General features: G+C 39.9%; 1 protein-coding gene across 1 annotated transcript in view; it reads right to left on the bottom strand.

The window, feature by feature from the left end:
* Positions 1 to 14,554, bottom strand: part of PI4K2B (phosphatidylinositol 4-kinase type 2 beta) — a 32,496-nt gene extending 17,942 nt beyond the window's left edge. Inside the window, exons 1-4 of the mRNA XM_047091060.1 lie at positions 14,077 to 14,554; positions 4,336 to 4,472; positions 2,446 to 2,646; positions 1,732 to 1,863 (exon numbers count right to left, since the gene is read on the bottom strand). Of these exons, the coding sequence (XP_046947016.1) occupies positions 1,732 to 1,863; positions 2,446 to 2,646; positions 4,336 to 4,472; positions 14,077 to 14,383 (777 nt within the window). The 5' untranslated portion in view covers positions 14,384 to 14,554. The remainder of the gene's footprint in view (positions 1 to 1,731; positions 1,864 to 2,445; positions 2,647 to 4,335; positions 4,473 to 14,076) is intronic.
* Between the last annotated feature and the right edge of the window lie 8,078 nt (positions 14,555 to 22,632).

Genomic DNA, 22,632 nt, shown 5'->3' with positions numbered 1-22,632 from the left:
AGGGTTAACACTAATTTAGATAAGCCATATTTATCAAACTATTTTATACACTAACTTTAAACAGCCACATAAAGAATACATAGCAAAGTAAAAATGCTCAACCCTAGGCTTTTAAGGAGCATGGAAGCTATTTTAGGATAACTGAAAAAGAAAATGCACATGTGCCCTCAAGGTGAAAATCTCAACTCAGGCTGATGTTTTCTAAAAATATTCATTAAAATGAACTTAATTATAGTGGCCAAATATTACACCTATCCTGGTCATTTAATAACCGTGCATACTTTTATCTTATTGAAGAAATACTTTGGGATATTTTTTACAACATAAAATATGGAATATATCCTTATTTTTTTAAATGAATTCTTCAACTTTGCAGATTAAAGATCCGGTCACAAATTTTAAAGAATTAATCAATCAATCATAACATGGTTTTAAGTGGTTTTTAAGAAAATCCTTTCCTTGAAGATATGTCTGTTTTAAAAGGCATTTCTGTCATTAACATTACTAAATGTATTTATGGCACAGGACACATGGGTTACCTGGTTGGTCTCATAAATACAAATAACCACAAAGAAAATCTATTTCTTATCCTAACACTATGTTCTTATTGTTGGCCTGAAATTTTAACTATATATCTAAAAGGTTTTCTTTAAAGCACTTAATAAGTAGTCATAAATATGGAAATAATATCTTTCTTTAGTCACACTTAATTTTATCATATCCAAGGAATAACAGGCCTTGTAAAAATTTTCAAACTTCCTCCTTACTTGGAGTATAATTTTAAAAACAATTTAAGTTAACCATGAATTTCTATTCAAATTCTTTTATCTAGATATATGCTAGGCATAGCAACCACAAAACAAAATCACAGGTCACATTACATATATATATATATATATATATATATATATATATACACACACACACAAATTACATATATATATACACTTACATATATGTACACACATACATATATACATGCATATATTACATATACATATTACATACACATACATATTACATATATATAATGTAAAAATGTAAAATATAAAAAAATTAAAAATATATATAAATTGTATATACATATATATATATACACACACACACATATATATATAAAAGCCTGAAGTTTTTCTAGAATGTCTTCCCATTAACCCTTCCCACTCCTGCTTAGCCAGCTGCTAACCAATCCTTAGGTTTATCTAAAAGTGATAAGAAAAAACAAAATGCATTATGTAGTCCGTAAACAAGAATTACTACCACTTACTTTACACTATGTGCCAGGCACATACCAAGTACTTGACATGAATTTCTTCATTTTATCTCACAACCTCAAGAGGTAGTTTTTCTCATCCCAGTTTATAGAAACTGGGGCTTAAGGAGCAAGCAACTTGCCCAAGGGCTCAGAGCTAACTGGTAGAGGGGCTGTGAGAGAAACTTAAGTCTGTGCTTTTAGCCATTACTTTATAAAGCCTTAGATGCAAACTCCTCCTGGAAACAGTATCCCCAGTCCTCCAAGCTGGGTTAGACATCTCTCCTCTATCCTCTCTGAGAATTTAACCATCCTAACAGCTTTCTCATATCACACTGAGATTGCTTGTTCACTGAAAGCTCTTTGAGAATGAAAAAAACTATTTTCTTTATTATCATTATCCACAGCCTACAGCACACAATACTCAGGTAATACATGCTGAATTGTCCCCCCAAATAAAGTTTCTCACAGTAACTTACCTTAGGGGGGAGTCCTATCCGATGGAATTTTCTACCTACTTTTGGCACTTTCTCTAAAGCATACTTTTTGCCTCTAGATTTTGCACGGTCAATTGCACTGTAGTTAAATGTCTCACTGACAAGCCAAACCACCTAGAAACACACAGTTTAGAAAAATGGTTATGAGAATTTGCATTATAGTGTTTCTATTCATATACACCATGAAACACACTCTAAAGCTATAAATCAGCGAAGTTCAACCCAATCCTAAATGGTGCAGAGACTCTAAACTAGAAAGGCTTAGGGATTTTGCAAAGTCAGTTAAATGGTACATATTTTTGAGAGAGGCAGCTTAAAACTGGCCAGTAGAAGAAAGAAGTAATCATTCTGAGATGTAGAATTAGGAATGGATATTCTGAGGAAGTCTTCAAGTAAAAATTCATAAAGGCTAAATAGAAAGAATTTCTAGAACACCGATATTCTTCCGCCTTCTAAATGTTAGTTCTTTCTCTTCTTGTCTTGTCGTCAGCATCATCTAGGCATCAGCAGCCAGGGAGACTTGCTTGGACACTTTGAGCATCTCCCCCAGAATCAATTTATCGGTTACTCATGTCTCCGGATTACCAAAACAAGGGCTCAACTTCAGGTTCTGTCATCAGAAATATTACTAAAGTGTTTGCAGAGAAGTAGACTATAAATTAGAAGCACATAATGAAAACCAATTTTCTCCTTTACCTTTGTTTTAGGTACAATATTCAGATGCAGCTTTTCATCCACAAGGGAGGCACCAGCTTCAGAAAGGTATCCCTGATTAGGAAGCAGGCAGCCTCTACCAAAGCAGCAAGGGCAGCAGACCTTATGAACATATTTGGTCCATTTTGGATTCAGTTGACCATAAGGCTCTTCTGATTTGGGTTTAAATACACCAATAATTTTCTATATAAAATAGGAGACATTTTCTGAGACTTTTAATATAGAGAGATGATAACCCATAAAATGCATTTTGGTAATCTTTTTCTATTTCTTCCCACCAGATTTGGACATAACCCTTAAATATTAAGAGGTTTAGTTCTCATTGTGTTTTTATATCCATTCTCATTTAACAATGTAAAATCAGTAATCCTTTGGGCTAGTAGTTTTCAAACTGTGCTCTCAGCAACACTAGGAAAGGTGAGAGGGGAAATGAGAGTAGGGCTCTAAGACCCCCTACCACTTAACTAGATTAACTTTGACTTCACTTGTTTTATTACTGGACTTCCAACTTAAGAAAGGGTTCTGCTGATTTCATAATGTTTGAAAACTACTGCTCTAGGTCAGATAGTATCTATTAAATATCCATATTATGTGTTTACTTATCAGCTACTTTCTCACTAGATGTACATTCTAAAGGGCAAGGACTTTGTTAGGGCTGTATCCCAAGTACTCAGAACAGTGCCTGGTACACGGTAGGCATTCAAGCATTTGTTAAATGAACTAATAAAGCCAATGACAAAAAGTCATCTCTAAAATATAAAGGTAATGATAGGATATAGTGAATATCTATGTTGTCAGATTCTCCTACCCTAATCTTTTTCCAGTTATTTTTTTTGTGAATCATTTTAAATAAATTTTCTCCTCTTAAAAAAAAATTTGCCCATGGATGTCTAAAGTCTATAATCTTTATTACTGGTCTGATAAAATATATTCATATTAAATTTAGAGGGTGAATTATCCTTAGACAAGAAATAAAAATCTTACTATAATTTTAAGTACATAATTGCTTTATAATGCAGTAAAATCTGAGTCACTAGTAAAAAGTTAAGAAGAAAAAATTACTAAATCAAACTTGGAGGAAAGACTGAGAGACTGACATTACCATATATATATATATATATATATATATATACATATATATAGATATATATGTGCATATATATGTACATATATGTGTGTGTGTGTGTGTGTATATATATATATATATATATATATATATATATATATTTAAATCCCAAAAAAGACTGTTTTAAAATGTAACTTGGATCTTTGCAAAGAATATTAGGATGAAATCATAACCTTTTTTACTCCTGAAGAACTGCTGGTTATGTATCATTCAGGAAGCTTTTAAAGATAATAATACAGATTTCTGAAAATCTAGACTAATTGGAACAAAGTCCCATATCAACTTCTCTTTTCTGCCCTAGAATTCTACTTTGGTTCATTTCACGATGTCACATTCCAATGCCTTCAAGCTTCAGGCTGCCCAGGTTCCTCTGGCATAATGCTGGCAAATATTCCTAGGGCAAGCCTTTGAAAGTTTAAATTTCTACTTTGCTTGGCTAATATAGATACTGTAAAGTAAGGACTTACGAATATAAACTCAACAAATCTATAGCTGAATGTGAACATTCCGTAATTGCTTGAAACCAAGTACTAAAATAGGAAAGCAAACTGTGACTTAAAATGAATAGCGCTATTTCTAAATAGCAGAATGCTCTAGTTAAACACAAAACAACCCCCCACCTTTATTTTTGAAAAGAGGGTGCAATCAGATTAGGAAAATAGCTTCAGAACCTCATAATGACTCCACATTTAAATTAGTATTTTCCAAAATTTCTGTTATATACAGTAGATCTGTGAAATTCTCACCCTCTTAGGATCCTTCACAAAGTAACTTCCACTTGAACCTTGAGAGATTCTTTCTGGAAAAACTCCAAATTCTATTGCTTGCTCTGCTTTCAATATAACATCAGCAAATTCAGGATCATCCAGGAATGTATTCAATGCTGAAGAACCAACAATTATTGCATTAAAAAATCAATGTTGATATGGAACGTGACGAAGAAAGGCCAGCTATGAGAATGCTTGTGATAGGGACCTGTGATACTGGCTTAGGTTATTAGCATTAGGACATTAAGGTACAGAAGAACAAAAGCCATCACATGGCTTCCAGGATGCTCCTTCTCTAGGTTTAAGAAAAAATGTAATCGAGTATCACATGGGCTGCTTGGATCCTCGCTTTTTTCCCCCAACCCCACTTCTCTTTAAAGTTCAAGTACTGACGCATGAAAAACAAAATCCCTATTTGTTGAAATAATCATACTAATACCTCCGAGTGCTCTGAATTCCTCCTCTCTTCCAGTGATTCTGTTCTCCATTCCACCTCCCCTTCCAGCTGTGGTCACACCTCAGATCTATCATCACCAATACCTGCAACCTCCCCACACCTTTCCATTTCAAGCACCTTTTATCTTCCTCGTTCGTTCCCTCTAGTACCCTGAGTTCAAAAATTATTCCATCCCACTAGGACCCACAAGGCACTGACCTCCCATGCTGCTACTGATCTCTGCGTCCTCACATCCCTCGCTGGCCAGCTTAATTAAATTACGGGCAGGCATCATATAATCACTCTTCTTTTCCTCCCTCCCCTTATCATGGTCACCTGGAAAAATCCCATTAAACTCAACTGGTTAAACTCAACTGTCTGCAGAGTACACCTAGGCCTGGATAGCTGAACTTGACTACACAAACATACACAAACACAAGGCCTGAGAGCTCACTTTAATGTAAATGCATCCCCACAAACCTCAGGTGGGTCCTCCATGCCACCTGGGAAGCACACTACGTTCCTGTTTCGGACTGAATCTCTGTGTCCTCCCAAGGTATGTTCAAGCCCTAACTCCCCATGGAATTGTACTGAGAGATGGAATCTGTGGGAGGTAATCAGGTTTAGGTGAGGTCATGAGGGTAGGGCCCCCACAACAGGATCAATGCCAAGAGCATGCTCTCTCTCGCCCTGTGCCACGTGAGGACACAATGAGAAGGTGGTCCTCTGCCAGCCAGCAGGAAAGCCTTGATCTTGGACTCATCTTGGACTTCCCAGCCCTGATCGTGAAACTTCATCTTAGACTTTCCAGCCTCCAGGACTGGGAGAAATAAATGTCTGTTGTTTAAACCACTCAGTCTATGGTATGTTGTTCTAGTAACCTGAACTAGGACAACTCCTGGTACCGTTTCTCCCACTGTTCTGGGCAACTCTCTCATAACCTCCCCCCTCTTCACATTTCCAACACCCCCTCTTTCTCAGACGATCCTTAACAGATGCAATCAGAAATCAGTATCATCAGCCCTCCACACCACATCTGCCCACAACATCCTGTCTTCCACCTGTTACTACAGACGAACTAAGCTTGAAGATCAACTCATCCACTTTGTGTCCTAGACCCTATCTCTTCCTGATGATTCCAGGACATTTCTTCAGCAATCCTTCCCTGCATCAATATTTCCCTCTTTATTGGATCACTTCTATCACCATACTAAGCATGCTGTAATATTTCTCAGCCTAAATCTACTTACTCCCACGTTACTCCTAGATATTCCCTCATTTCTTTGATCCCCTGTATAGCAGAAGGTCTCTATAGTTATTTACATTTAATATCTCCAACATTTCTGCCTCGACTCTCTCTTGAACCCATTTCAATTAGGTTTCTGTCCCAACCACTCCATTGATAAAACTTTTGTGAGGTACACAGTGACATCCATATTGCTAAATCTAACCTCAGAACTTATCTTCCTTGACCAGTGCCACCATTTGACCCTGTTAATCACTCCTTCCTCCTTCACATGGCTTCCAGGATGCCCCTTCTCCAGGTTTTTCCATTTCATTGGCTCCTCTTTTTCAGTCTCTTTGTTGGCTCACTTTTACCTCGTGACAGTTTACCTTTAGGATGCCCCAGATTCAGTTCATGGTCCTCTCCTCTTCGTTATCAACACTGATGACTCCCAAATTTATTTGTCAAGCCTGGACTTCTACCTTCAACTCCAGACTACGATATTCAACATCTCTACTTAGATGTTTAATGGACAGCTCAAATTTTACCACCCAAAACTCAATTCTTCTCTTTATAACTCCACCTGACTGCTTCCCTCTCAGGTTTCCCTATTTCAGTTATTGGCAACTCCAAATCTTCCAGTTGCTCATGGAAATCCTTGGAATCACCCATGATCTTATAGTCTCACCTCCAACATCTAATCCATCGGTAGTTCGCATGGCTCTACCTTACACGAACTCCAGAATCCAATCACCTCTCACCATCTCCATTCCTTCCATGTGATTCAAGGGACTATCAACTCTCACCTAGATTATTGTAAGACTCTCTTAACTGCTTTCCCTCTTTCACCCACGCCTTCTCTATACTTGACAGAGAAGCTAATCATTTTTTTTAAGTTTATTTATTTTAAGAGAGAGAGACAGCAAGCGTGCACATGTACACATGAGCAGGGGAGGAGCAGAGAGAAAGGGAGAGAGAGAATCCCGAGCAGGCTCCTCACTGTCAGCACAGAGCCTGACATGGAGCTCAATCCCACTAATCATGAGATCATGACCTGAGCCGAAACCAAGAGTCAGGTGCCCCAACCCAGAACTTTTATAGTTCTTGGAACATAACAGGTAATCAATAAACACTTGCAAAATGAATGAACAATTAATCATTTAAAGTGGTACACAAGGCAAAAATTATTCATATTTTACTTTGGAAGGTATTTAAATGCTATTACATGCATTCAACATTATGAAAATTCAAAACATAAACTTACTTATTTTAAAATTTGCCCTTCATTTAGACAGAAATAAATTTTTTTTGTTACTAATTTTTAAAAGTATGTGCTAAGAAAAATGCTACAAAAAGTACTATTGGGCATATTTAACCTACTTAAATGAATAAATAATCCAAGTATTTTAGTTACATCACTACAATTGATGTGATAATTCCTAATCCTTATCTATCCCGTGAAAATAATTAAGAATGGAGAAACTTAGTCTTTCTTTATTCACTGTATATCCTGAGCACCTGGATGAGGAGTCAGCATTTAGTGGGTACTTAATATTTAACTGAATAAATGAAGTATTATTTATGTACTAGAATATGCCAGTAATAATGATCATTAGTCAAATGAGATTTCTTCTAGGCAAAGGCTTTTTTTTTTTTTTTTAAGTTCATTTTGAGAGAGTGAGTCGGGGAGGGGCAGAAAGAGGAAGAGAGAGAATCCCAGGCACTGTCAGTGCAGAGCCCAACACCGGGCTTGAACAAAGGAACCATGAGATCATGACCTGAGCTGAAGTCGAAAACTTAACCCACTGAGCCACCCAGGTGCCCCTAGGTGAAGCCTCTTAATAAGAAAGAAGTTGGAAAGTTTTTTTATTTCAACCCTGCCCCTAGCACTAGTGTACTTTTTACAACACGTCACTAGGAGGTGGTCTTCGGAGGAAATGTTTAAACACTTTCAACAAGACATCACTACTTTTTTTGTGATCCTTTTATTTGGAAGCGAAACAATGTATAAGCTTCTTCCTTTTCCAGAAATTAAGTCTCCTGTAGTTTCACACCATGTCCTAGACCTGCTATCTGGAGCAAAACAAAAGCGTACTTACTCCTTTCTCTACAGGAAGAGCCCTTCAAAAAGCTGACGATCATTTCATCTTCCCCTAAGTCTCCTCTACTCTTGCCTCCTCCCATTGGAAGTGTTTTCAGGCTTTTCAGCACACGAGTTGCCCTCTTATTTCATGCCTCAGGTTTTCAATGTGCCCCCTTATGAAATATGGTCTCCGGAATCAAGCAACCCATTGCAGGGAAGACACATCTCTCAGCATTGACAGTATACCAAAATGAGAAGCACTCTGGTGTCACATTAGTTGTTTAGAAATCTGGTCATACTACTAATGCATACTGAACTTGGACCACTCTTGGTCTCTCCCATGCTGTACTTGAGCAGTTCTTGCGGAAACTACGTGTAGACTTGGCCGGTATTACTATTAAATGTTATCAAATTGTTTTACGGGCTAAGCTTTATGAGTTCATCATGTAACAACCTGCCTTTGTTGCTCTCATGGAGCCCATGCTTATACTCTGAATAATAATAATCAATATAATAATTATTATTATAATAACTGCATACTAATTCAGTTTCAACCAAAATCAGATCAAGCAGAACCATTCCTATAAAATCAGCCAGGATGTTCTTAATCCCTTTCGCTTTAATTTGTCCCTTATTGAGCAACTCTTTTAAATAAATGAGATAATCTCCCCACATGAAAATGGGCGTTCTTTGAAGATGTCCTGGATTTACCATCACTATCTAGAATGACGCTTAAAAGACAACTGGTCCTGCTATCCAAATTGCTGCTGGAAAAAATGACTACCTACCAACTGTTCTAAAATCAAAGAAACTGTTTTTTAGGAGATAATTTTTCTTGAACTCATAACTCACAATTACATTCTAAAGCTTTCTTCATTTACTTAACTGTACATGTGGCAATTAGTTTAAGTTGGAGGATCTCTCCAAAACTTATGGCGCTTCATGCTGTGAGTGCTCTGGAGATTTGGGTTGAAGGCCTGTCGTCATTGCTAGTTTTGATTTTTAATAGTTGAGGGCCATGGTTAGTTACATTTTCTTTAATGAAGAAAACCTTTTTTTCCGGCAAAATTACTGTTGCTCCTTTTAAGGAATAAACTATTAGGGTTTTGATTTGTCTCTGTATCAAAGAATTTTCTGAGGAAAATCTCAATTCCACCTCTGTGTATTCCCTTCAGGTCTCCTCTAAGAAGTGGTGACCTTCTAGTCCAGCTCTGGTCCTGTTTGAGCTCCTCACTTACACCAGATACCCAGCATACACTCTCAACATTTGCCAATGCTGTTCCCCAGTATGTTCCAAGCTTCCTTCCCAGGCTAATTCTTATTGATCCTTCAACTCCATCTGATCACTTGTAACACTGTAACAAAATGATCCAAATCCAAGAAGGGCAGACATTTTTGTTTTGCTGATATATTCCAAGTGCTTAAAACAGTGCCTGGTATGGGGCGCCTGGGTGGCGCAGTCGGTTAAGCGTCCGACTTCAGCCAGGTCACGATCTCGCACTCCGTGAGTTCGAGCCCCGCGTCGGGCTCTGGGCTGATGGCTCAGAGCCTGGAGCCTGTTTCCCATTCTGTGTCTCCCTCTCTCTCTGGCCCTCCCCTGTTCATGCTCTGTCTCTCTCTGTCCCAAAAATAAAATAAACGTTGAAAAAAAAAAAAAAAAAAAAAAAACAGTGCCTGGTACATAGTAGGCCCTCAATAAGCCTGAAAATTATTTATTAACAAACTCTGCCCTTAACCACATATAAGCCTTATCACTGGTCCTTTAGGAAGCAGAATTGAAAATGGAATTAAGAGAATCCATTTTATAAACCTTTCATATAAGGACATGTGGCAACATATCAAAACAAGCCCCTCCTCACTTGAGGGTTGGGTTGTATCTTACCCACTGACCAGAATTTTCTAAAGAGAAAAGTCGTTAGCTCACCAGTCTGCTGATCTGAACACTGCCTCAGAGGTTCAAGTGCCCGTCATCCTTCAGGCCTCGAGTTGGATGCTCCTTCCTCTGCTAAGTGTTCCCAGGCCCCTAAATCCAGGGCACAGCTCAATGGAATCCTCAGTTCTCCCCACCCAAACAGATCAGCTGTGGGAACTGTCTGTTTTAATTGACCATTCCCTCCATTACTATAAAGCTCTGTGGGACAAGGCTGGTGACTGGGCATCCATTTGCTATCCGGTCACCACTGTGTCCCGAGGCCTCAACTTCCACTGGCACACAGCAGGCACTCAAGCATTTGAGAATGATGCATCTCAGCAATACACGGAAAACAAAGAATAAGCGTCTTCTAATTACTGGTTGAGCAATAACCGCTTGACAGTGAGAGGTAGCTGCTCACCATCTTTCAATAGCTCAGTTATGGATAACTGTCAAGACGCATAGGACATCTACTCTTCTAATATTGTCCTCTAAATTCAGCCAGATTATCAGTGTCTAGGATCTGGATCTGGCAATACTGAGAGCACCGTCCATTAGAATTCCTTTATTAAAATGGGCTTCAAGGAGGTTATGAGAAATACTCCTATGAAATTCATCACTTTTATTACAAAGATACTATTCAGTACATAGTCTCTTCTCCAAAAGATACACGACAGGTTATCCTTTGTCAGGTCAGTTTAGATTCCAATAGCTGCTTTACCTTTATGGGCACATTGTGCTTCTTTCTGTAACCTTAAACATCAGATTTGTGGGCTGCCTGCAGCAAGCATCTCCTGTGCATGCTGTGTACTATGATGGCCTCCACCTTATTTATTTCATTACCTCAGTTCCCACCCTCGTCTTTCTTCCTTATTTTTATTTATTTTTTTTTTTTTAAATTTTTTTTTTTTTTCAACATTTATTTATTTTTGGGACAGACAGAGACAGAGCATGAACGGGGGAGGGGCAGAGAGAGAGGGAGACACAGAATGGGAAACAGGCTCCAGGCTCTGAGCCATCAGCCCAGAGCCCGACGCGGGGCTCGAACTCACGGACCGTGAGATCGTGACCTGGCTGAAGTCGGACGCTTAACCGACTGCGCCACCCAGGCGCCCCTCTTCCTTATTTTTAAATGATGCTATTTTGTTCATACATTTATAAGCCACCATGAATCATTAAAAGGCTTTTAAATACACACTTCCGTTGACTTTGGCAGTTCCTAGTATATTCTAACACCATTCTCTACTTGTAGGCTCTCCAACAAAACTGGTAAGTGCTCCTGGTTTGTGTTAACTGGGATCCTGGAAAAGTCACTTCACCTCTCTGTGCTTCCTTAAAATGAGAATAAAAAATAAAACTCACTTCGTGGGGTTAGTTATATATTAATATAAGTGAAGGGCACAGAACTATGCCCTTCATATACTGTTACCTAGGTATTATCATTTTTATGACTCTCCAACTCACTGATTAAAATGACAACTAACGAATGAATGCCACTAATCTTTCTACTTTGACACTGACCCAACAATACTATGTTTATGCTGGTTCCAGACTGTCAATGTCTTGCTCAAGTAAAGGTAACAGATACTCTTCCACGTAAAGCTCCTATTTACATAGACAAAATAGTTAAGCATAAAGGCTCATGCATTGAGCGTAAGATAAATGATGTTAATATTCATCTAAATGCAAGAATTTCTTAGAACTAGTGAGGTGGCTTCATGGAAATTGGATGCTAAAGGACAAAGGAAGTTAATGGAACTCGCCTGGGCGGCTCAGTCGTTAAGCTTCTGACTTTGGCTCAGGTCATTATCTCGCAGTTTGAGTTCGAGTCCCACACTGGGTGAGCTCAAGCCCTGCTTTGGCTAAAACATGAGCCCTGGGTGAGCCCCACTTCTCTGTCTCTGTCTCTGTCTCTCTCTCTCTCTGCCCCTCACTGACTTGCACGCTCTCTCTCTCAAAATAAATAACTTAAAAATCTAGTTACATTACTCAATCATAAACTTTTTAGGAGACTGGTTTGAAATGTTTAAATACTTATTGAAATTCAAAACTATTTTTAAATCCATTAAAAACAAGACCTCCATTAATAAATCACCAAAAGTAACAACTATTTTACAATACTTGGGATCTACAGCAAAATGGAAAAAGTGCAGGACACAAAAAGAAGGGCTAGGCTCAGTCTGGCTTTACCACTTCCTGTATACTTGCCTTTGGCTTACCTCTGAACTTCTATGTACTAGTCACTACAGTTTTATTCATTTTCAATTCTCACAACAAGGAGTAACAACTAACTTGCCGTGCTGCTGTAAGAATTAATGAACTACACAAAGAGAGATCTCCGCAAAATGTAAACCGTGATATAAATAAATTATTACCATTTTGGAACGTAGGAATTCTCTTTAGTAATCCATTTGTATTATGAGTACTATATTCTATCCCAGTTACTTTTTCTAGCCTTAATACTATTTGTTTACAAGATCTCACTTTCCGGGGCACCTGGGTGGCTCAGTCAGGTAAGCATCTGACCCAGGTCATGATCTCATGGTCCTGAGACTGGACCCCACACAGGGCTCTGTGCTGGCAGTACAGAGCCTGCTTGTGATTCCCTCTCTCTCCCTCTCACTCAAGGTTTCAGGCTCTTTTAAAATCTAGCTACACAGGTAAATTTACGGCAGCAAAAAGGAAGCTAGCCACACAGATCTTAGTTACTTCACAGAAGGGATTCTAGGTAATACAAAAACACATTACACAGCTGGGGGAATGTGGGTCCATTTGTGATCATCACATTTGTTCTGTTCAACGTCAATGCACCTGTTAGCTAACACAGTGGCAACAGACCTGCATGTCAGACCAGTCTGCTAAAGCTTTATTCATGAAACACCTGAACAGGAAATCGTCTGCTTCTCCGAGGCCTCTCCGATGTATCTGCTTGAGAGTGTCTGAATGTTCAGTTCACCTACGACTTGAATAACCTATTCCATCCAAACTTTCTTAAATTGTGGGAGGCCCATTAGTGTACTGACAGCAGGACATGTAAAATCTAAAGACTCCAGAAAGACTAAGCAGTAGTAATGACAAGTACAATTTCTGTGGCTTTTCTTCAAGCTGTCATCCAGGGAGTTCTACAGGCACAGTGCACACACCATCTCACTTAAACCATCCTAACCACCAACAAATAGGTGTTATCCGAATTTTACAAACTAGCCCGTCTCATCTCCAGCTATGATTCATACAAGCCCACTCTGTTTTACTATCAGATTAGGCTAACTCGACCCGACCTGCCAAAAAACCCTTCATCGACAAATATCCATGCCTGCAATAGCATGCTTACCCTTGATTAATTTTCAACATCCTATCAATTATCCTCGTTTCCACCTGAGGCTACCAGTCCATTCGATAGTGAAAAAGTCCCCGCCCCCTTCTTAAAGTACAAGAATACAAATGGTTCCAGAAAGAAAACTTTGCGCACGAGATAGCAGCTGGAGAAATTCAACTGCCTCTGCCCCCTCTGGCTAACGTCACAATAACATTAACTGCAAGAAGTTTTGAAACGTGTCGCAGTGGCAACTAGATATTCTTGCTCTCCGGCTCTCTGCCGTCATCCATCTGCCTTGCAAATTCACAACTCCGGGAACTTTCCTGATAGTTCAGGCTTCTTATTCCAAAACTCAAGTCCAAACTTGAGAAACGACTTACGTCATGTTACCATGCTAAGTTTGGGTTTTTTGTTTTTTTTTTTTCCTTTCAGTGTCTGATTGCAAAAGTTGAGGCTTACTCTTAGGAGAGGCCTCAAGGGTCAGAGTTTAACGACAACCTCGGGCCTTAAGTGAGGTGGCCTAAGGCCCCTGGAAAAGGTGCAAGGAAACTGGGGAGCAGAGAGAAAGGGAAGGTGTCCAAGCTTCGACCGGCCCCGGGTCTGTGCTCCGCATGGGAGGGATGCCCGGCTAACTGCCTCTCCTACCAGGCAAGGGCTGGTGTGGGACAGAGGTGGGACCCCGGGAGGGGCTGGGCGGCGACGCGCGCGCAGGGAGGACCGCGGGGTGGAGATTGGGGCCGAGTCGCACCTGCACCCAGGGGCGGTTTCCGGTTCGGGTGGGTGGGCGAGCCCGAGAGGACCCCCACGCCCCAGGAGGAGCGGCTGGGCGAGTCCCGGGACGGGAGCAGCAGTTCCTCGTCTCCAGCCTCGAGAGGGGAGGCCGCGCCCTCCTCGCCGGCAGCCTCCACGAGCCTGACGGCGCTCCCGGGGGCGCCCTTAGGCGGCTGGGCCCAGGCGAACCGCGGCAGCAGCGGCTCCCGCTCCTCGTCGTCCTCCTCCTCCAAGCTCCCGCCGCCGGCTGACGCCCGCAGCCCGGGCTCGGAGGACTCCGCCATGGCCTCCCTCCGTGCCGTCCGCGCTGGGACCAGCTCAGAGAGGCGAGCTGCCCGGCTCTGGTCTCGACATCGCGGGGGACCGGAGCCGCTGGGTCGGGGCGAGATCACCTCACAAACTCGCGGCCCCGCTCCGCGCGGGCCCGGCAGTTGTCCCCGCGCAGCCGCCAGCCGCGCCCCACCTCGGGCCAACCCTGCGCCTGCGCAGAAGGGCGGGGGCGGAGGTAGGCGGGGCGCGGGGCGGGGCCGCCACCTGCCGCTGCCAGCGCCGGAAGATGTGAAGTGGGGTGGGTGCCTTGGAGCGGTTGGCTTTCATTTACTTCCGTCTAGGAGCCCCCCCCCCCCTCCACCCCCGGAACCCCAATCAGCCTCTCCTCCACCGCAGAATTTTCTCAAAGAGTTTACCACCATCATTATTTCTGTGACTAACTTTTGTTACTCCCACTACAAGCCCATGACAGCAAGGACCTTGTTCTTTGTTCAGACATTTTGGATATTGGTTGTATTTTGTCTCTTTTTATTATGACTAATTTAGCTAGAAGCTTATCATTTTTAAGAATCTTTTCAAAAAGCCATCTTTTGGTTCCACTGATTTTCTGTTTTCTAGTTCACTGATATTTGTGCTTATTATTTCCTTCTTGCTACTTAATTGGGATTTGATTTCCTCTTCTTTTTCAAGTTGGGTAGAGTAGAAGAGTGTATTATTGATTTTGGACCTCTCTAATTTTTTAAAATATAAGTGTTTAAAGCTATGCCTTTCCCTCTATGCACTGCTTTATCTGCATCCACAATGTTTGCTATGTTGTGCTTTAATTTTCATTCATTTAAAAATTAATTTTATTTCCTGTATGGTTTCTTTTTGACTGCTCTGAAGTGTGTGTGTAATTTCCAAATATTTAGGGGTTTTCCTAGAAATCATTAATTGATTTCTAATTTAATTGTGCTGTGGTCAGAGAAGATACACTAAGATTTCAACCTTTTTTGAAGTTTATTGAGACTTATTTCATAGCTCAGCATATTATCTACCTTAATGAACATTCTGTGTGCTCTTTAAAAAGAATGTGTGTTCTTGGGAATGCAAACTGGTGCAGCCACTCTGGAAGACAGTATGGAGGTTCCTCAAAAAAACTAAAAATAGAACTACCCTAGACCCAGCAATTGTACTATTAGGCATTTATCCATGGGATGCAGGTGTACTGTTTTGAAGGGACACATGCACCCCCAAGTTTATAGCAGCACTATCAACAATAGCCAGAGTATGGAAAGAGCCCAAATGTCCATCGATGGATGAATGGATAAAGATGATGTGATATACACACACACACACACACACACACACACACACACACACACACACAATGGAGTATTACTTGGCAATCAAAAAGAATGAAATTTTGCCATTTGCAACTACGTGAATGGAACTGGAGGGTATTATGCTAAGTGAAATTAGTCAGTCAGAGAAAGACAAAAATCATATGACTTCACTCATATGAGGACTTTAAGAAACAAAACAGATGAACATAAGGGACAGGAAACAAAAAAATATATAAAAACAGGGAGGGGGACAAAACAGAAGAGACTCATAAATATGGAGAACAAACAGAGGGTTACTGGAGGGGTTGTGGGAAGGGGGATGGGCTAAATGGGTGAGGGGCATTAAGGAATCTACTCCTGAAATCATTGTTGCACTATATGCTAACTAATTTGGATGTAAATAAAATAAATAAAATAAAATAAAATAGTACAGAGATCAATCAATCAATAAAAAGACTGTGTATTCTGCAGTTGAGTGGTTCTATAACTATCAATTGTTTCTATAAATATCAATTCAGTATTTATAGTGTTATTTGCATCAACTATATCCTTATGGATTTTAAATATAGTTACTCTATCACTCACTGAGATGAGGGTTACAATCTAACTATGATTGTAGATTTGTCTATTTCTTCTTTTAGTTTGGTGAGGTTTTGCTTTATACATATATATATGTACATACATATATATACACATACATATATATATATTTAATGTGTATTTATTTTTGAGAGAGAGAGAGCATAAACAGGGGAGGGGAAGAGAGACTGAAGGGATAGAAGATCCAAAGTGGGCTCTGTGCTGAGAGCACAGAGCCTTAAGCGGGGCTTAAACTCATGAACCATGAGATCATGACCCAAGCCAAAGTCAAATGCTTAACTGACTGAGCCACCCAGGTGCCCCTGCCTTATATAGTTTTGAAATTGTGGTATTAGGTGTAGACACAGGTTTTTTATGTCTTCAGTTAGGTTTTTATTTCTTCCTGATGATCTGGCCCTTTCTTTATTTTGTAATAAACTGTCGCTCATCCCTTGTAATACTCCTACCTTGAAGTCTATATTGTCTGACAGTAATAAAATCACTCCACTTTTCTTTTTAAAAAAATTTTTTTTTCAACGTTTATTTATTTTTGGGACAGAGAGAGACAGAGCATGAACGGGGGAGGGGCAGAGAGAGAGGGAGACACAGAATCGGAAACGGGCTCCAGGCTCTGAGCCATCAGCCCAGAGCCTGACGCGGGATTCGAACTCACGGACCGCGAGATCGTGACCTGGCTGAAGTCAGACGCTTAACGACTGCGCCACCCAGGCGCCCCAGTCCACTTTTCTTAGGCTTACTGTTTGCCTGGTAAATCTTTTTCCATCCTTTTCTTTTCAATATATTTGTGTCTTTACGTATGCATGTTTGTAAATAAGTATACATCTCCTGTAAATAACTTATAGTTGGTTCTTGGTTTTATTTTTTATTTAAAAAAATTTTTTTTTCAACGTTTATTTATTTTTGGGACAGAGAGAGACAGAGCATGAACGGGGGAGGGGCAGAGAGAGAGGGAGACACAGAATCAGAAACAGGCTCCAGGCTCTGAGCCATCAGCCCAGAGCCCGACGCGGGGCTCAAACTCACGGACCGCGAGATCGTGACCTGGCTGAAGTCGGACGCTTAACCGACTGCGCCACCCAGGCGCCCCTCTTGGTTTTATTATTTACATTTAGTCTGATAATTTCTGCCTTTCAATTGGTGTTTTTAGTTTACTTACATTAATGTAATGTTAATGTGTTCGGATTTCGTTTACTGTCATTTGCAATTTGTATTTTATTTTTTTCATAATTTTTGTTCCTCTGTTCTTCCTTTCTTGCTTTCTTTTGGGTTAATCATATTTCTTCATATTTCATCTTAGTTCCTCTATTGACCTTCTGCTAAACCTCTTTACATTAATTTTGAGTGTTTATCCTAGCACTTACTGTATGCATCCTTAAATTATCTTAGTGCACATAAAGCTTATATTGTAGCACTTGATGTAAAATATAAGAACCTTGCAAAAGGGTCATTCTATTTATCCCCCATCCTTTATGTTATTGTTGTCACATATACTAGACCCACATATATTTAAATATAGTGAATAAGTTTTGTCTTAAACAATTACATGTCTTATAAAGAAATTAAGAAAAGAATGTATTATCTTTTATATTTGCCCCCATATTTACCATTTCCAGTGTTCTTCCTTCCTTCCTGAAGATCTGAGTTTCCAACGAGTATAATTTACCTTCCCTCTGACGAAGTTTTTAAAGGACTTCTGGTAAAGTAAATCCATTGGTGATAAATTCTAAATTTTCATTGATCTGAAGTTATCTTTATTCCTCCTTCATTTTTAAGGTTTATTTGAGAGAGAGAGAGAGAGAGAGAGAGAGAGAGAGAATCCCAAGCAGGTCCATGCCCAGTGTGCAGCCCCAGGCAGGGCTCTATCCCACAACCCTGGGATCATGACCTGAGCCAAAATCAAGAGTAATTTCATTGTCCTCTACCCTTCATTTTATCTGAATTATGTCCTTCCACACACCCAGCCAGCTTGCACTAGGTCATTTTTTTGTAGCTGCCTTTAAGATTTTTTCTTAATCCTTGCTTTTCAATAGCTTGATCATGATGCTCTTGATATGAATTTCTTTATCTATATCCTGCTTCAGTTTTGCTTAGGTTGCTCAGACCTGTAGATTTATGTATTCCAGAAAAATTGGAAAAATCTCAGCCATTATTTTTTCAAGCTTTTTTTTCTATGCCATTCTGGGATACCTATTACATATATATATGTTAGACTCTTTGATATTGTCCTAACATTAGGGCTCTGTTAATTTTTTTCAATAGTTTTTTTAAAATTTTTTCTTGTTTTTATTTTGAGACAGAAAAAGCATGAGTGAGGGAGGGGCAGAGAGGGAGAGACAGAGAATCCCAAGAAGGCTCTATACTGTCAGCATGGAGTCCGATGCAGGGCTCAAAGCCATGAAATGTGAGATCATGACCTGAGCTGAAATCAGGAGTTGGATGCTTAACCCAGTGAGCCACCCAGGTGCCCCAACAGTTTTTAGCTCTGTTTTTCACATAGTATAATTTCTCATTACCTGTTTTTAAATTCACCAACCCTTCAGCCATTCTAATTAGCAATTAAACCTACTCAGTGGGCATATTTCAAATTTTGTACTTTTCAGTTCTAGAATTTCCATTTGGTTCTTTTTTTTTTTTAAGAGTTTCTATATATCTGCTAACATTTTTCATCTGTTAATTCATTATGGCATATATATTTTGAAGTCCTTGAATATACGTATAGGTGTTAAGTCTTTGCTAATTCTTGTATCTGAGTTATTTTAGAGTCAGTTTCTATTGATTACTTTTTTTTCTTGACTATGAGTCAAACTTTCCCATTTCTTTCCCATTTCCCATTTCTTGCATATATGTCACCTTCTTATGGATGTTGTATATTGTGGATGATATATTGTATCATCACATTGTATACTGGAAATTCAATTATCTTCCTCTGATGCGTGTTGATATGTTCTGGTATGTAGTTAACTAAACTAGAGTCAAATTCCACCTGAAAATTCTGATCATTTCTTTCAATAATCCTGATGCTGCTTTTTGCTGGGCTCCATGGAGTCTCCCTTATGCACTCAGAGTTTAAGAATCAACCAATTTTTCAGGTGGGGTATATGTGTAGATTTTGGAGCTTTCTCCCTCTGTTATTCCTTCCTTTTCAGGATTTCTGTCCTCAATTTTCAGCTATCTTGGGAGCCCCAGACTCCATTCTTAAGCTATTAAGACTGTGGCTTTCTGATTGAGTTCCCACTGTACTGTACTGTACTTTCACAGAACAGACTAAGCAGTGATTTCACATGAAAAGATGTATAAGCATAAATCACACTTGTTATATTTCAATTCTTTGAAGAGTGGCCATCCCTTCAATCACTGCCTAACTGCTTTTGGTTGCTTTCCAGTATCCTCAAAAAAAAATTTTTTTATTAAAAATTTTTTTAAACGTTTATTTATTTTTGAGAGAGAGAGACAGACAGACAGAGCGTGAGTGGGGGAGAGGCCGAGAGAGAGGGAGACACAGAATCTGAATGAAGCAGGCTCCAGGCTCTGAGCTGTCAGCACAGAGCCTGATGCAGGGCTCAAATTCACGAACCACAAGATCATGACCTGAGCCAAAGGTGGACACTCAACCTACTGAGCCACCTAGGTGCCCCAGTAATTGTTTTTATATTTTCCCCAAAGTTTATCATTTTTATCTATAAAGGATTAGTCTGATATAACTCCCTCTGACCTATTTTTTTTGGAAATGTATCCTTTAGTGTATTCAAAATGTATTCAAAAATGAATATTTTTGTCAGTAGTTTACATGTTAGCATAGGAATATTACTTATTGTTAGATAAGGCAGGGTTCCGCATCAGTTCTATTTGTAGTTTTAGTTTTTATAGGCATAAACATTGAGAAAATCTGTTCAAATAAATAGATGAACATGGGAAACATTTTATAATAGCAATGTCACTCAAATCTTTGATCTTCTTTCAAAATATATGTTAAACATCACAGAGTATTTTATTTCATTACCCCAAATTATTTTTATGATCAATCATCAGTTACCTCATTCAGGTCCTCCTTTGAGTTTTTCATTTTCTCAGTTTCTGGGAAGTATATCAAAAAGGCTTTTTTTTTTTTTTTATTTTTGGGACAGAGAGAGACAGAGCATGAACGGGGGAGGGGCAGAGAGAGAGGGAGACACAGCATCGGAAACAGGCTCCAGGCTCCGAGCCATCAGCCCAGAGCCCGACGCGGGGCTCGAACTCACGGAGCGCGAGATCGTGACCTGGCTGAAGTCGGACGCTCAACCGACTGCGCCACCCAGGCGCCCCTCAAAAAGGCTTTTAAAAGACGTATCCAGGGGCGCCTGGGTGGCTCATTTGGCTGAGCATCTGCCTCTTGATTTCAGCTCAGGTGATAATCCTAGGGTCGTGGGATCAAGCCCCAAGCCCCTGGGGAGCATGGAGCCTGCTTAAGGTTCTCTCTCCCTCTGCCCCCTCCCCTGCTCATGCACTCTCTCTCACTCTCTCCAAAATAATATAAAATTTAAAAAGACTTTTCCAATTATTAATAATTGTAGTGTAATCTTTTCATTTCAAAGCACCTTATTTTTAACTCAGAAATGAGAAAGTAAAAATATTAACATTTCTATAGAGCTTTCCCAATATGATATTATTTGCTAAAACTCTTGTATCTCATCAAAACCTTGGAACTATAGGTTTGACTCATTCCATGTACATAAAACATCTAACTTAAAAGGTACTTGGTAAAGACAGTGTTCGTTATCAAATCAGTCAGTCAAAGCAGACTTAAACATTTACACAAACATGACAAAATATGCCCTGTGTCAACATTTCAGTTTCTCTAAATTTTTTTTATTTTTTTATTTTTTTAATTTCAAGTAAACTCCATGCCCACTACAGGTATTGAATTCACAAACCCGAGGTGAAGAGTCGCATACTCCACCAACCAAGTCAGCCAAGCACCCTCAACATCTCAGTTTTCACGTTGTTCCCATGGACTATTCCCTTAGGAGTGCATTTTTTTTTTTCATAGTAGTCAGGGTTTAGAAGAGGCAAGATCTTTAAATGAAACTTGTCACCACTCCCACAATCTCATTCTACAATACCTATGTATTTAGAACATCCTAACGCAGGCCTAAGTGCACCAGGTCTAATGTTGTCATCGCTTTGAAAATAATGCTCCTTTAATAAGAAAATAGAGAATGCACTGCTGCTATTTTATGGGGCCTTTGTATACCTGTATTTGAAATCCAGTCTTTGTTGGGAGCCTGAAGTTTTATGCACCCGGAAGCAAGGAGCCTTTGGATGATTCAGGACAGATATTCCTACACCAACTGGTATAGTACAGTTCAATTCTGGCACTAACCATCTAGAGTTAGCACAGATTCCACAAGTTAAGGGGTCAGTCCTCCATAAAACTGCCCTCACTTCAGATGCCAGCCATATTTCGGGGGTCCCCAGGCTACCTGCATTTATGACCGACTGTCTACAAATTTGAGGGGGTTTCATGACTCCCTTGGGTTCTCTAATTTGGTAGAACAACGCACAGAACTCTGCAAAGAGCTCAAGGTTCTTACCCTCGTGGAGATTATGATGAGATGGAACTTACAGACAAATAGGCAGTTTACAAAAACAGTATGCTAAATGCTGTGTGGAGGAAGAACAGGCTGCTATGAGGGCATGTAAGAGGGGCAGAGATCAGGAAAGGGGGTTAAGAAAGAGAATACAGGAGTAGGGAAGAGACTTGGCTGGAGTAAAATCTCATCTGAAATTTCTGACATTTCTTTCAGCAATCCAGCTGTGGCCTTTTGTGGGGCTAATAGATGACAGAGGAAGCCCTCAGGGCGGATGACATTTATTTATTTATTTATTTATTTATGTATGTATGTATGTATGTATGTATGTATGTTTATTTATTTTTCAGAGAGAGAGAGCAGGGGAGGGGCAGAGAGAAGGAAAGACAGAATGCCAAGCCGGCCTCGCACCCCCAGTGCTGTTTGTGAGAAGAATGGGGAAAAGAGCAATCCTGGCAGGGGAGCCAGCTTGGTGACAGGTGCTATCCTCCTGCTGGAGACAGAGGAGTGAACACGTGTCTGTTCTCAAGAAGCTCCCATTCTCATGGGGGAGACACACGATAAGTAAGGAAGAGGATCTTAGCATGTAAAATGATAACAAATGCTATGAAAAAGGACACTGCGGGATGGGAAATACAGAATGATGGTGGTGTGAATGGGTAGGTGCTATTTTACGTTAGGTAGTGGGTTGAATGGTGGCACAAAAGATATGTCCATGTCAAATTCCTAGAACCTGCGAATATTGTTTTACTTGGGAAAAGGGGTCTTTGC

Source organism: Lynx rufus, unplaced genomic scaffold (genome assembly GCF_022079265.1).
Source record: "Lynx rufus isolate CCGP_SWC_20201006 ecotype Redwood Valley unplaced genomic scaffold, mLynRuf1.p SCAF_3, whole genome shotgun sequence".
NCBI classification, from domain to species: Eukaryota; Metazoa; Chordata; class Mammalia; order Carnivora; family Felidae; genus Lynx; species Lynx rufus.
This window is presented reverse-complemented; position numbering and strand designations above follow the sequence as displayed.